This window comes from Rhinatrema bivittatum, chromosome 4 (assembly GCF_901001135.1).
Source record: "Rhinatrema bivittatum chromosome 4, aRhiBiv1.1, whole genome shotgun sequence".
Taxonomy (NCBI): domain Eukaryota; kingdom Metazoa; phylum Chordata; class Amphibia; order Gymnophiona; family Rhinatrematidae; genus Rhinatrema; species Rhinatrema bivittatum.
In genome coordinates this window covers 372234303-372248497 of record NC_042618.1, presented here as the reverse complement: position 1 = coordinate 372248497, position 14195 = coordinate 372234303, and the positions used below count along the sequence as shown (strand labels likewise).

At 47.9% G+C, this 14195-nt stretch overlaps 1 protein-coding gene across 1 annotated transcript in view; it reads left to right on the top strand.

Annotated features, from left to right (window-relative positions):
- FAM120A (family with sequence similarity 120A) overlaps nucleotides 1–14195 on the top strand; it is a 239048-nt gene that overhangs the window by 200227 nt on the left and 24626 nt on the right. The window contains exon 14 of the mRNA XM_029600848.1: nucleotides 6690–6873. Within this exon, the coding sequence (XP_029456708.1) occupies nucleotides 6690–6873 (184 nt within the window). The remainder of the gene's footprint in view (nucleotides 1–6689; nucleotides 6874–14195) is intronic.

Genomic DNA, 14195 nt, shown 5'->3' with positions numbered 1-14195 from the left:
ATTTTTGCGCTAATTTAAAGTTAAAATGCAGGAATGCTCATACCCAGCCCCTTTTTTTGAACTTTTCATTTGTGTGCGTATCGGGAGATATACGTGTACTCGGGCATTTTAAAAAATCCTCTTGGTGCACACCAGCCCCAACATATTCTCGTATGTCCTGGTTTTGGTGTGCGTCTTGCTTATAAAATTCACCTTTTAGATTGTAAGCCATCTGGGGACAGGGACGTACTTACAGTACCTGAGTGTAAACAACCTTGAAGAGTCACAAGGCAGCATATGTGAATACATTACTTTAAAAAATTCCACAAAAGGTAGTCTAAATTTCTACAAAAACACCTAGTGGGACTTCAGTTGGAAAGGGCAAAATCCCACTGCCTTTTTTATGCCCAAATTTTTGCTTGTGCGCCTTTATCTGTGGATTTTTTTTCTTTTCAAGAAGTTGTAGGAAATCAAGGCCTTGCCTAAAAGGTTGATTACAGAATTGTGCTAGCAAACTGATTTGCACAGACTTTGCACATTGTTTGTTCTCCCAGTTGTCGACAAGCAGGATTGTAGTCCTCACATATGGGTAACATCAGATGGAGCCCTGTCATGGTACACTTTTGTCAAAGTTTCTAGAATTTTGACTGGCACACTGAGCATGCCCAGCATGCCACAAACCCTGCAGCCACCAGGGGTCCCCCTTGAGTCTCTTTTTCTCCGTGCAGCAGTTGCCTCACAGTTTAGGATCTCTGTGAGAAATTTCTCACAACTTTCCTCACGGAACTATTTGAAGTTTATCTTCTTAAAAAATCCCTCATCGGGGTCCCCCCATCGCGCTCCATTCCCTCGATCGCTCGGAAAGTGTTTTTTCCAGTACTTGCAGTCGGTTCCCAGCGGCTTACCGCTTCGGTGCCCGACGGTCACCGACCGTGTGCCCACCAAATGGCGACCGGGTTTAGGAAATGCCCCAAGTGTCCGAGGACCATGTCCATAACTGACCCGCATGAAGTCTGTGTTTTGTGCTTAGGCCCCTCTCACGATGTTCATCGATGCCCTAGTTGTGCACAAATGACCCCCAAAGGTCGTCGCACTCACCTGAACAAAACGGAGCAGTTGTTTGCTTCAAAACATACTGCTCCATCGACGCCAGTTCAAGCACCACTGACCGTGGCGGGTCCGTTAACCTCGGAGACGATTCGCCAGGAGCACCATGGACAGGGTGACTGTCACCGACTCCATCGAGGACATCGGCGTCATCGTCCTCTGTGCCAGGGAAAGACCAGACCGAGCACTGAGGGAAACACCGGCACCAGGCATCCCCGACTGGTGCCGACACAGATACCACAGCGGCATCAACTTCATCGAGCCGCCTGTGAAGAGGGCCCGGGCAGAGGAGCCCCCATACTCCTCTGGACCTGGGACCCCTAGGCGTTCCCCACTGGTGCCGGGCACCGAGCCTCCACGGGCCCCCATGAAGGCTCCGGTTATGCCTAGCCTGCTTCCTACCCGATTGGCGTGCCACCCATGCCGGCTTCTCGAGAGGAATTGGATCGCATGGTCCAAGAGGCAGTGCTGAAAGCCTTACGAGGCTTCTAGTCGGCGCCGGCCCCGGAACTGGCTTCCTCGATGGCACCGCTCCTCGAACACCTCAAAACGCTCCTCTGCCACCGGACACGCTGGCATCGAGTCATCCATCGAGGCCTCCGCAGGTCCTGATTCCAGTACTGGGTTCCTCGGAGGAGGAAGGATCGATCCCCGACCACGTCCCCCCACGGGAACCATCGATACCGAAGCCCATACCAGGGCCAGCAGGGCTACCGGTACCCAAGCGCACCTCATCTACCCAGATGCCGGCGCTGCATCCATCGATGCCTTCCCGCCCTCTCAGCTTTGGCATGCTTCCTCCATTGGGAGCTCCACCGGGAGAAGGAGAAAGTCCCTATAATCCATGGGATGATGCATTCTCAGATGATTCATCACGGACATCCGAGGACTTGCTCTGAGCCTTCATCTCCAGAGGAAAGGTGAAGATCTCCTCCAGAAGACCTCTCCTTTGCCAGTGTTGGCAAAGAGATGTCTGAGACTATACCTTTTACACTGGTCATGGAGAAAGATGCTCATCATAAAATGCTGGAAGTCTTACAATTTGTAGATACTCCAAAAGAAATAATGGCAATACCGGTACATGAAGTTCTTTTGGACCTCATGCACCACCTGTGGGAACATCAAAGTACGGTACCCCCAGTCAATAAAAAGACAGATGCTACCTACCTGGTTCAACAAGCCCCAGGTTTTTAAAGAGTCAGCTGCCCCACCATTCTGTAGTTGTGGAGTCTTCTCAGAAGAAGGTTAAATGATCGCGTCCACATTCCTCTGCCCTCCCGGTAAGGAACAGAAAGTATTGGATGCGTTAGGACGAAGAATTTTCCAAGGGTCCATGTTGATATTGCGAGTTGCAGCATATCAACTATACATGACTCAATATAATAGAAATCTCTGGAAACAAGTACATGAGATTGCGGAGACATTACCACAGCAACTACAAGTAGCCTTGCCCTCCATCCTACAAAAAGGAATGGAAGCAGGTAAACATGAAGTCAGAGCTGCCTACGATTCTTTTGAAACAGCATCCAGAGTCTCGGCACGGGCATCAGTGCTAGATGCTGGGCCTGGCTTAAGGCCTCAGACCTACGCCCGGAAGTGCAGGACAAACTGGCAGATCTACCCTGTACTGGAGACAACCTGTTTGGGGATAAGATCCAGGATGCAGTGGCCCAGTTAAAGGACCATCATGAGACCCTGCACCAGCTGTCAACCGTCTCACCAGATGTTCCCTCTGTAGCCCGTAGGGCCCCGCATAGAGAACCCAAGAAACAATTCTACAGGCCACGCAGATATTACCTTCCTGCGTCCCGTGCACGACCAGCTTGGGCACTCAGAGGGGGGACATGCATGCCAAACTAGAACATCCAGACCACAGCCAGCTCCACAAGCTGGCCCCGCTTCTGGATTTTGACTCTTTTCCAAAGAGCAGCAGCCATATTCCAGTGGGGGCCGCCTGTGCTACTTTGCAACAAATTGGCATCCAATCACCATGGACCAGTGGGTACTGTCTATATTAACCCACGGTTACCATCTAAATTTTCAAAAATACGCCCAGCCTTCCTCCCATTCCATCCTGGAGCTGGGACGACCACACAGGGAAACTCTCTAGTCAGAGTTCTCAACCCTTTTGTCGGTCAGAGCCGTGCAACCAGTTCCACTGAATCAGCAGGGAAAAGGGTTCTACTCCAGATATTTCCTAATTCCAAAAAAGACCGGCAGCCTCCAGCCTATTCTAGAATTCCGTGCCTTGAATACATTTCTTCGCAAGGAACAGTTCAAGATGGTATCCCTGGGCACCATGCTTCCTCTACTTCAACAAGGGGATTGGCTCTGCTCTCTGGACCTGCAAGACGCATACGCCCATATTGCGATATCCCCGCCTCATCGCAAATATCTGCGATTTATGGTGGGCCGCAGTCACTATCAATACAAAGTACTACCATTCAGCCTAGCCTCGGTGCCTCGAGTCTTTACGAAGTGCCTGGCAGTCGTGGCTGCGCAGTTACACAGCAGAGGTGTACACGTTTTTCCATACCTGGACGACTGGCTCATAAAAAGCCAGTCAAAACAAGCAGCCCTTGACTCTCTCGGTCTCACCATAAGGCTTCTAAACTCATTGGGATTTCTAATAAATTACCCCAAATTCCAATTGACACCGTCTCATCTTCTCTCCTTTATAGGAGCAGACCTAGACACGACACGACACTGTCCAGAGCATTCTTACCCAACGACCGTGTGGTTACGCTGTCCAACTTTGCCAGCCTTATCCGCTGTCGAAAAAGAGCCTCAGCTGGCCAGCTACTCAAGTTGCTTGGCCACATGGCATCAACAGTCCATGTCACCCCTACGGCACGCAAGCCATGAGAGTGACCCAGTGGACTCTGAAATTCCAGTGATGGCAAGTTACTCAGCCGCTTCATCACTGGTACACATAACAAGCCAGCTTCATCTGTCCCTTGCCTGGTAGGCACACAAAGCCAACTTACAAATGGGTCTTCCTTTCCAGAAACCAGCTCCTCAGTTGATCTTAACTACGGACGCCTCCAACTTAAGTTGGGGAGCCCACGTCCAAGGCCTTCAAACTCAAGGGACTTGGACAACATCCGAAGTGACCCATCAAATCAATTTTCTGGAGCTTCGAGCAATGCGGTATGCCCTTTATGCATTTCAGGATTGTTTCTCCAACAAAGTTGTCCTGATTCAAACAGACAACCAAGTTGCAATGTGGTACCTGAATAAACGGGGGCATTGGCTCTTATCTGCTTTGCCAGGAGGCGGCGCAGATTTGGGTCTGGGCCCTGTTGCATTCCATTCTTCTGCAAGCCACTTATCTAGTAAGCACACAGAATGCACTGGCGGACCGCCTCAGGCGACGTTTCGAGCCCCACGAATGGTCTCTGGATCCCTCTGTTGCGAGCAGAATCTTCCACCAGTGAGGTCATCCGACCATTGCCCGCTTTGCGTCCAGTCAGAACCACAAAGTGGAAAGCTTTTGCTCCCTGCACAGGGACCGTCATGCACCAGCCCAGAGATGCCTTCGCCCGTCCCTGGAACAAAGGCCTGCTTTATGCGTATCCTCCGATTCCGCTAATAAGCAAGACTCTCGTGAAGCTACAACAGGACCAGGGCTTAATGATTTTCATAGCCCCGTATTGGCCGCGCCAAATTTGGTTTCCCATGCTTCGCGACCTTTTTGTCCAGGACCCCGTTCGCCTGGGCATGTCGCCCAACCTCATAACATAGAATCATGTCAAGTTGCGCCACTCGAACCTCCAGGCCCTCTCTCTGATGGCCTGGATGTTGAAAGGCTGATACATCACTTGAAAGGTTGAGTGGTTGTAGTATCTCAAGTTCTAGTAGCTTCATGGAAGCCTTCCACGTGGAAATCCTACCGCTCTAAATGGAAGAGATTTACCTTGTGGTGCACACAAAAGGGTTTGGGTCCCTTTTCTTGCCCCACATCGAGTCTGTTAGATTATCTCTGGCACCTCTCGGAATCTGGTGTCCAGACATCATCTATCCAAGTGCACCTTAGTGCCATCTCTGCTTACCATCAAGGAATAGGGGATGCCCCAATAACGGCTCAACCCCTGGTGAGTCGCTTCATGAGAGACTTAGTACAGCTTAAGCCTCCTCTTCGGCCACCGGTCGTGGCATGGGACCTCAGTGTGGTACTTGCACGGCTCATGCACACTCTTTTTGAGCCCTTGCACTCCTGCGAACTCAGATACCTTACATGGAAAGTACTTTTCCTAGTAGCCATCACGTCTGCTCACAGAGTGAGTGAGTTACAGGCCCTTGTGACCTACTCACCCTACACAAGGTTCCTCCATGACCAGGTGGTTCTCCGTACTCACCCTAAATTCCTTCCTAAGATGGTAACCGATTTCCTTTTAAATCAGTCCATAGTCTTGCCCACTTTCTTTCCAAGACCTCACGCTCAACCAGGTGAGCGAGTTCTCCACACCTTGGACTGTAAGTGTGCTCTTGCGTTTTACTTAGACCACACTACAGCCCACAGGAAGTCCACCCAACTCTTTGTATCTTTTGATGACAACAAACTTGGGAATGCAGTGGGCAAGCAAACACTGTCAAACTGGTTGGCAGACTGCATTGCATTCTGTTACCAGCAAGCAGGCCTTCCACTGCAGAGACGAGTGATGGCACGCTCAGAGCAAAGGCAACTTCAGTAGCACACTAACATTCGGTACCGATTGCTGACATCTGCAGGGCTGCGACATGGAGCTCTCTCCACACCTTCGCAGCTCACTACTGCCTGGACAAGGCTGGGCGACAGGATTCTGTCTTTGGCCAGTCTGTCCTAAGAAATTTGTTTCCAGTGTAGGAACCCAACTCGTCCTATCTCGACCCGCTGTGAATGTCAGGCTGCCTCATCCTTGCCAACAGCACCCCAGTTGTTGTGCCTGTTGCACATGTTCGGTGCTGCTTGGCCTCATACGTATGACTCAGCCTGTAGCTTGCTATTCACCTATATGTGAGGACTACCATCCTGTTTGTCCTGGGAGAAAGCAGAGTTGCTACCTGTAACAGGTGTTCTCCCAGGACAGCAGGATGTTAGTCCTCACAAAACCCGCCCGCCACCCCGCAGAGTTGGGTTCGCTTACGTTTTATTATTTTATTTTTCGCTTGTACTTTTGCTACAAATGAGACTGAAGGGGGACCCCTGGTGGCTGCAGGGTTAGTGTCATGTTGGGCATGCTCAGTGTGCCAGTCAAAGTTCTAGAAACTTTGACAAAAGTGTTCCGTGACAGGGCTCCATCTGATGATGTCACCCATATGTGAGGACTAACATCCTGCTGTCCAGGGAGAACACCTGTTACAGGTAAACAACTCTGCTTTCTACATTTGCCCATTCTTTGAATCTGGCTCCTAGGCTTTAACTGCTTTCAAACTCTAGCAAAAATAATGGGAAAAGCAGCAAAAAGCTAAGAATTGTATTAATATATATATAGGCAAATGCTTTCCATTCTGGCATTAAGATATAAAGTTTACCTCCTATTATACTAATCTGGAGTCTTTTAAAAGCATGTGATGTGTATTTTATTTTATTTTTTGGAATCCTTGCAATTTTTCTGGTCTAGGCTGAGCAAGCTGCCAAGGTTGAAAAAATGCGCCAGAGTATCCTGGAAGGGTTGCATTTCTCGAGACAGAACCACCCGCTCCCCTTTCCCCCTCCACCTGCTATGCCTTTCTATCCAGCTGCTATGTATCCTCGACCCTTTGGGCCTATGCCACCACCTCAAGGCAGGGGGAGAGGTTTTCCTGGTAGGTGCATTGTTATAAATAGTTAACATCTGTAACTAGTGAGCTTTACTTGTTTTATTCTAGTTACTGTGACTTGATTTCTTCATGATTGGCATTGCTGACAGGCCAGAAATTATAGATCTTATTGATTAATTACCCACTTAACTACCATAGGCCTTATAGCAGGGAACAATAAAATCAAGTTCCACAAAGTACACATGTACATTAAAAAAAACAAACCAAAAAAACCCCAACATATTTCTTAGCGTTTGGACAGGTGGATCCAGAACAAGTGGGTTGTCACCTCTACCAGCAGATGCATACGGAGCAAAGCTGATATCACAGTATATAAACTCCAGCAGTGACATCAGCCCGTCAGTATTCTCCATCTGCAGCAGATGGTGGACATGTATCTCACTACTGGGGATTGCTTAAAGTTTTCAGAAGGAGAAAAGAAGAAAAAAAATTAATTTGCACCACTCTCCTGTGGTGATACCATATGGTCCCTCCCTCAGTTGAGAATTCCTGAGGCGATATATATTGGATTTTCCCTCAGATGAATGCCTTGGTCAGGTAGCTGGTTTTCAGCCAGGATGGACTTAGCTGTAAAAGACAACTGAAAGGCAAGCGGGTGCAGGAAGCTGAGCGCAGCGGTAATGGTATATGCCCTCTCCCCCCCCCCCCCCCCCCCCCCCGCATAGCTGGAGACTGATTCTATACTCAGTCAGAACGGGTCGAGCTTAGGTAAAGCCAAAAAAAGAGAGAATGAGGGTTTTTGTAGGGATTCCTTCCATCCTTGTGTCTCTGTGCTCGGTGCGCTGATCCGACATCCATTCCCATCTCTAAGGGAGTTTAGGGGAAGTGGGCAGCTTGGCAAGTTGAGCAGCCTTTCAGCTAGGCCCCGCTCAGGTTTATTTCTGTGTGCCATGTGGTAGGCCGCGGTGGCATTTTCACATGTTTTCCTGCGCATTAGGCTACTTTCTTCAGCACTGCCTGTGTGAGTGAGTCTGGTTGTGCATCCAGTTGTGCGCCTATTTTTTTTAACGCTTAGTTGAATGCCTGCTTGGGTGTCCAGTTGGTAGCAGTATCTGTCTGTGGCACATGCGTACCTATATGCACAATCTGAGCAGCATTGAGTGCACTCAGTTTTTGAGCATCCATCGAGGCACAAATTAGTACACTTAAATTTTGGATGCCTAAATTTTGATAATAGCTGTGTAGTTGGGGGAGTTTCTGATGTCCTTGGATCTGTCCGAGACGTACTTTCATATTCCCATCTGGCTAGAGCATCAATGTTTTCTGAGAGTCATGGTTTTAGGACATCATCATCAATTTTGAGTGCTGCCTTTTGGTCTGGCCACCGTGCCCAGAACCTTTTCCAAGGTTATGGTGATGGTGGCAGCAGAGTTGAGAGAGGATGAGATTCTGGTACACCCGTACTTGGATGACTGGCTGATTTGGGCCAAGACTCTGGAAGAGAGACTCCTGGTGTCACACAAAGTGATCTCATTGTTCCAAGAGATCAGTTAGGTGGCGTACCTGGCCAAGAGCAGTCTTCAGCCATCTCAGTCACTGGAGTACCTTGGTTTTCGGTTTGACATGAAGTAGGGCAAGGTGTTCCTGCTGGAGGGTTGCATTCAGAAATTGATGGCATAGGTGTTTCTATTGATGAACTCAATACGCCTGACTGTGTGGTCCTATCTGCATGTGCTCGGATTGATGGCAGCGACCCTGAGAGTGGTGCCTTGGGCGAGGGCTCATATGTGTCCTCTTCAGCGCAATCTGCTATCTCATTGGAGCCCACAATCTCAATACTATTTGATTGGGCTTCACCTGCCAATGGAGGTCTGCTCTCACCTGCAGTGGTGGTTGAAGGTGTTTCATCTGAGAAAGGGGTTTCCCTAAGCTCCCCAGATTGCCTGGTACTCACGACAGATGTGAGTCATTAGGGTTGGGAGGCTCACTGTCAGGAGCTGATGGCGCAGGGGCACTGGAGTCCAGAAGAGTCTCTCTAGAGCAGGGGTCAGGAACCCATGGCTCGCGAGCCAGATATGGCTCTTTTGAGGGCTGCATCTGGCTCGCAGACAGTCGCCACACTTTCCCGCTGACCCAGCTGCTCCCCGATCCTCCTCCGCCTGGGCTTAAAATGCTGTCAGCCCGGGCGGAACGCGGCAGGACAGCTGGAGTCAGCGGCACCGGCGTGCTCTTTTCTTCCCGACCCCCCGCGGCCCGGAAGAGGAAGTGGAGAGTATCGGGTGCGTGCGCGGCAAGAAGAGGCCACGCTAGTGCGCTCAGCATCGGCCCGAAGAAAAGAAGACTGCAGCGCGGCTCGGAGGAAAATGAAGAGGTTCAGCCGCGGCCGATGGGACTCCGCCTCCGCGAGGGCTGAAAATGAAGAGGTTAGCGTTGGGAGGAGGCTGCTGCTGCCGCGAGTTCCCGGGGTGAGGGGAGAGAGAGAGTGAATGAGCGAGTGAATTCACTCTCTCTCTCCCTCACCCCGGGAACTCGCGGCAGCAGCAGACTCCTCCCAACTTTAACCTCTTCATTTTCAGCCCTCGCGGAGGCGGAGTCCCATCGGCCGTGGCTGAACCTCTTCATTTTCCTCCGAGCCGCGCTGCAGTCTTCTTTTCTTCGGGCCGATGCCGAGCGCACTAGCGTGGCCTCTTCTTGCCGCGCACGCACCCGATACTCTCCACTTCCTCTGCCGGGGGGGGGGGGGGGGCTGTGTGTGTGTGAGAGAGATTGCATGTATGTGAATGATTGGGGGGCTGTGTGTGTGTGTGTGAGAGAGATTGCATGTATGTGAATGATTGAGAGCCTGTACATGTGAAAGAGAGTATGTCTGTGATTGAGAGCCTGCCTGTGAGAGAGAGAGAGAGAGCATGAATGTAAGTTTACCATTGGGAACCTGTATGTGTAAGTTTGGGAACCTGTATGTGTAAGTTTGTGATTGAAAACCTGTTTGTGTGAAAGAGTATGTGTGTATGATTGAGATCCTTTGTGTGTGAGAGAAATCATGTGTATGTATGATTAAGAGCCTGTGTGTATAAGTAAGAGAGAGATCATGTGTGTCTGTGTGTGATTGAGAGCTGGTTTAGGTGATGGAGCATGTGAGTATGTGATTGAGAGCCTGTGTGTAAATGAGAGAAAGAGAGGACATGTTTGTAAGCATGTGAATGAGAGTCTGTGTGTGAGAGAAAGACAGCATGTATTTATGTGATTGAAAGCCTGTGTGTGTGTGTAAGCGTGAAAAGATAGACAGCATGTGTGTGTAAATGTGTAATTAAGAGCCTATATAAGTGAGAGAGAAAAAACATGTGTATATGTGAGTACTGAGAGCATGTGTGTATAGGTGTGTCATTGAGAGCCAGTGTGAGAGAGAGCGCTGGTATGTGACTTAGAGAGGAGAAAGTTCCAAGCAAACCACCCCACCTCCTGCTAATTCAGAACAATCTCAGGACACCTGGATATCAAACATTCCCAGGTATGCAGAGCAAAAAAATTTTTGTATCCTTATTATTTTTCATTACTGGGTCTTTGTGTCTGCTATTTTGAAATATTTTGTTGGTATCTGGAAATGTTTTATATGAGTTTTTAATTATTGGATATTCCACTCATCAGCTGTTTCGAAATATGTTCTTTTTGTTAGTACAGTTTTACTGCTGATGATTTTATATTTCTTGATTTGTTTTATAAGGATGGGTGATGTTTCTTTTTTCCTTTGTTATACTGCATACAGAGACTCTGGCTTGTTGCAGTTTCCAATTCAGTTTTTTCTGCATGCTTCTTGTTATGCGTTTTGGTCTCTTTATTCTATGTTAGGTGAGGGACAGCACGTGATTCAGGTGAGGTTTTCTGCTGGCGTGTAGTTTCTGTGTAGGACTCTATAGCAGCCTTACTTGGTCCGTTTTCCTAATAGGAGATGTATTGGTGTCTTAAGGCCTGGTGTAATATTTTCAGAGACTTATTGTACTTTAAAAGTGTGATCTTACATAAAATGCACACATTTACTTGTATTTAGTTTTAAACATATTGTATGGCTCTCATGGAATTACATTTTAAAATATGTGGCGTTTATGGCTCTCTCAGCCAAAAAGGTTCCTGACCCCTGCTCTAGAGTATCAATTGGCTGGAAGCCCATGCAGTCTGGTTGGCATGCTTGCAGTTCGGCGACCGATCGCAGGGTCGTGTGGTCCAAATAATGTCGGACAATGCAACGACAGTGGCTTACATCAGCTGGCAGGGAGGAACCAAGAGCCAGCAAGTGTTGCAGGAAATAGCCTAGCTTATGGAATGGGCAGAAGTGCATCTTCAGGAGATCTCAGCCTTGCGCGTTGCAGGAAAAGGCAATGTAAGAGCAGACCTTCTCAGCAGATAGTTTGGATCCAGGAGAAAGGGAAGTGTCAACTGAGGTGTTTCAGTGATAGTGAATCACTTGGGCCTTCCGTTTCTGGAACTACTCACACTCCAAAGTTTCCTTGTTTCTTCAGTCGCAGGAGAGATCAAAGTCCTTGGGAATCAATGCCCTCGTACAGGAGTGACTGTAGGGAGAGCTACTGAATGCCTCCCCCCCCCCCCCCCCTTTGTCCATGTTGGACAGAGTGGTCCAGAAGATTGAGGGTCACAGAGGGATCGTGCTTCTGGTGGCACCACATTGGCAGGAGACCATGGTATGCAGATCTGCAAAGGCTCAGTGTGCTACAGCAGTCAAAAAAACAAACAGAATGTTAGGAATTATTAGGAAGGGAATGGTGAATAAAATGGAAAATGTCATAATGCCTCTGTATCGCTCCATGGTGAGACTGCACCTTGAGTATTGTGTACAGCTCTGGTCACGACATATCAAAAAAGATATAATGTAGTTGCACTGGAGAAGGCACAGAGAAGGGCAACCAAAATGATAAAAGGGGATGGAACAGCTAAAGAGGTTAGGGTTATTCATCTTGGAGAAGAGGCGGCTGTGGAGGGATATGATAGAGGTCTTTAAAATCATGAGAGGTCTAGAACAGGTAGATGTAAATCGGTTATTTACACTTTCGAATAATAGAAGAACTAGGGGGCACTCTATGAAGTTGTGTTTGAGGCATTTTGGACCCTTGGTGGCAATGGAGATGACTCCGCCCACGGGGAGGAGCCCCATGGGGAACCACTGCAATAGGCTGACACAGATAGCAGACACAGAATGGATAGAGTCTTTATTGTACTGCTGTAGATAGATGGTGAAAGCAGGAAGGTAAGGCACTGATCCATGAAGTGCCAGTACGCTCAACAGGCTCAGAAGTAAAGTCTCACCCAGATGTTCACGATAGGCGGGAGCCCGCAGTGCGGGTAACGCCATGGCTGGTGGGTGGAGTTGGAGCGCCGGATCGTAGAGGTACTCACAGAATGAAGGCGTCTTCCTGGTGGTAGAATGGTGGGACCGAAGGTCTGTGGTGCAGGATATAAAGGTAGATAGGCTCTCGAGGAGCGAGTACCCAATGGTCCAATATCCTGAAAGTAGAATAGAAAGAGAGACTCCCGAGGCACGGTTGTCTTAGTGAGGAACCCCGAAGGGAAGTTGGAAGCGAGAGACCCCCAAGGAGTGGGTGTCTAGAGCTTCTTACTGGAGCGAGGCCCTTAGCGTGAAAGCGGCATCTAAGCGTGCAGCTTAGAGCAGTCAGAGTAGCGAAGCAAAGTCTTTGCTAACTCAAAGTGGTAGCGGAGGCGGAGGCTAGATATACCCGGAGGTACTGACGTCATGCAGTGGGGCCGCCCCCGAGGTTCCCGCCATGACGTGTATTTGAGCATAGGAGATGTGCGCACTCGTGCCCTAGGAGGCCACAGGAGTGAGCATGGCGGATGGGGGCGCCCATGCTGGTTTGGAAACGCCGAGGCCCTCGGCACTTGGCACCGGAGGCAGCCATCTTGCCCAAAGAGAGTGAAAGGGGAGAAAAAGAGATAAGACAGAGTGGTCGCAGCTGTCTGCGACCGATGAACGCAACAGAAATTAGCATGTAGCACATTTAAAACTAATCGGAGAAAATTCTTTTTCACTCAACACACAATTCCTCAACTCGCCTGTTCCTTTTCGGAATTTACAAATATCAGTGATAATACCATTATCAACATTCTGTCAAAATCAAAACCTTCCAAAAGTCCTTTCAATCCCTGCTCTGGACATTTGCTCAAAGATATCAAAGATTATATCGCTCAATCAATTACCAAGATAGTAAATGCCTCGCTATCACAAGGTCTATTTCCGGATTCCATCAAGAAAACATCTGTTATACCCATCCCTAAAAAGAAAAATCAAGACTCCTCAGATTTAGCCAACTACCGCCCAATTGCTACACTCCCTTCTATAGCTAAAATAATAGAATCTGTTGTACTACATCAAATCTCTGACTATATAGATGACAATAATATACTGCATAATAATCCAACATGGTTTCAGAAAAGCACATAGCACAGAATCATTACTCATCTCCTCATTTGATACCATCATCAGGGGGTTTGACTCTAACACAAACTACATCCTAGTATTAATTGATATATCCGCAGCTTTTGACACCTTAAATCACAGATCATTACTTTCCAATTTGTTACAGATAGGTATCACCGGAACAGCATTACGATGGTTTACTACTTTCATCTCAAATCGACATGTTGAGGTACACCAAAACTGGTGTACCTCAAGGCTCATCGCTTTCAGCTTTGCTTTTCAACATATATCTTTTGCCCCATGCCGCCTCTTAGATGGACTAAACTTAAATTTCAAAATATACGCGGATGACATACAGTTCATCATACCATTCTCTGATTCCTGGTCCAAAACATTTCCCTACTACAAATTTACCTAATGACAATAAAATCTTGATTATCACATAACAGACTAAAATTAAACGTGCAAAAACAAAATTAATATACTTGTCCACAGTTCCAGACTCAATTCATCAAACCCCACAAACATTCACATTCGAAAATCAACATATACCCATAAAATACCATGCAAAAAATCTAGGCATAATCATAGACTTGAGATTATCTGAAATAGTCAAAAAATCCTTCTTTAAGTTACATATGCTTAAAAAACCTCAAACCCTTACTATTACCATCTGATTTTCGCACAGTTACATAAGCCTTAATTCTAACAAAATTAGATTACTGCAATTCACTATATTTAGGAGTACCGCTATCAACAATACATCCTCTACAGCTCGTCCAAAATGCAACTGCAAGAATGTTATTCAATCTACCATGAAAAGAACATATAACACCCATCTTACAACTGCTTCACTGTCTCCCCATAACCTATCGCATCACATACAAAATCCTGTCCGCTATTCAGAACCTCCTCTACAACT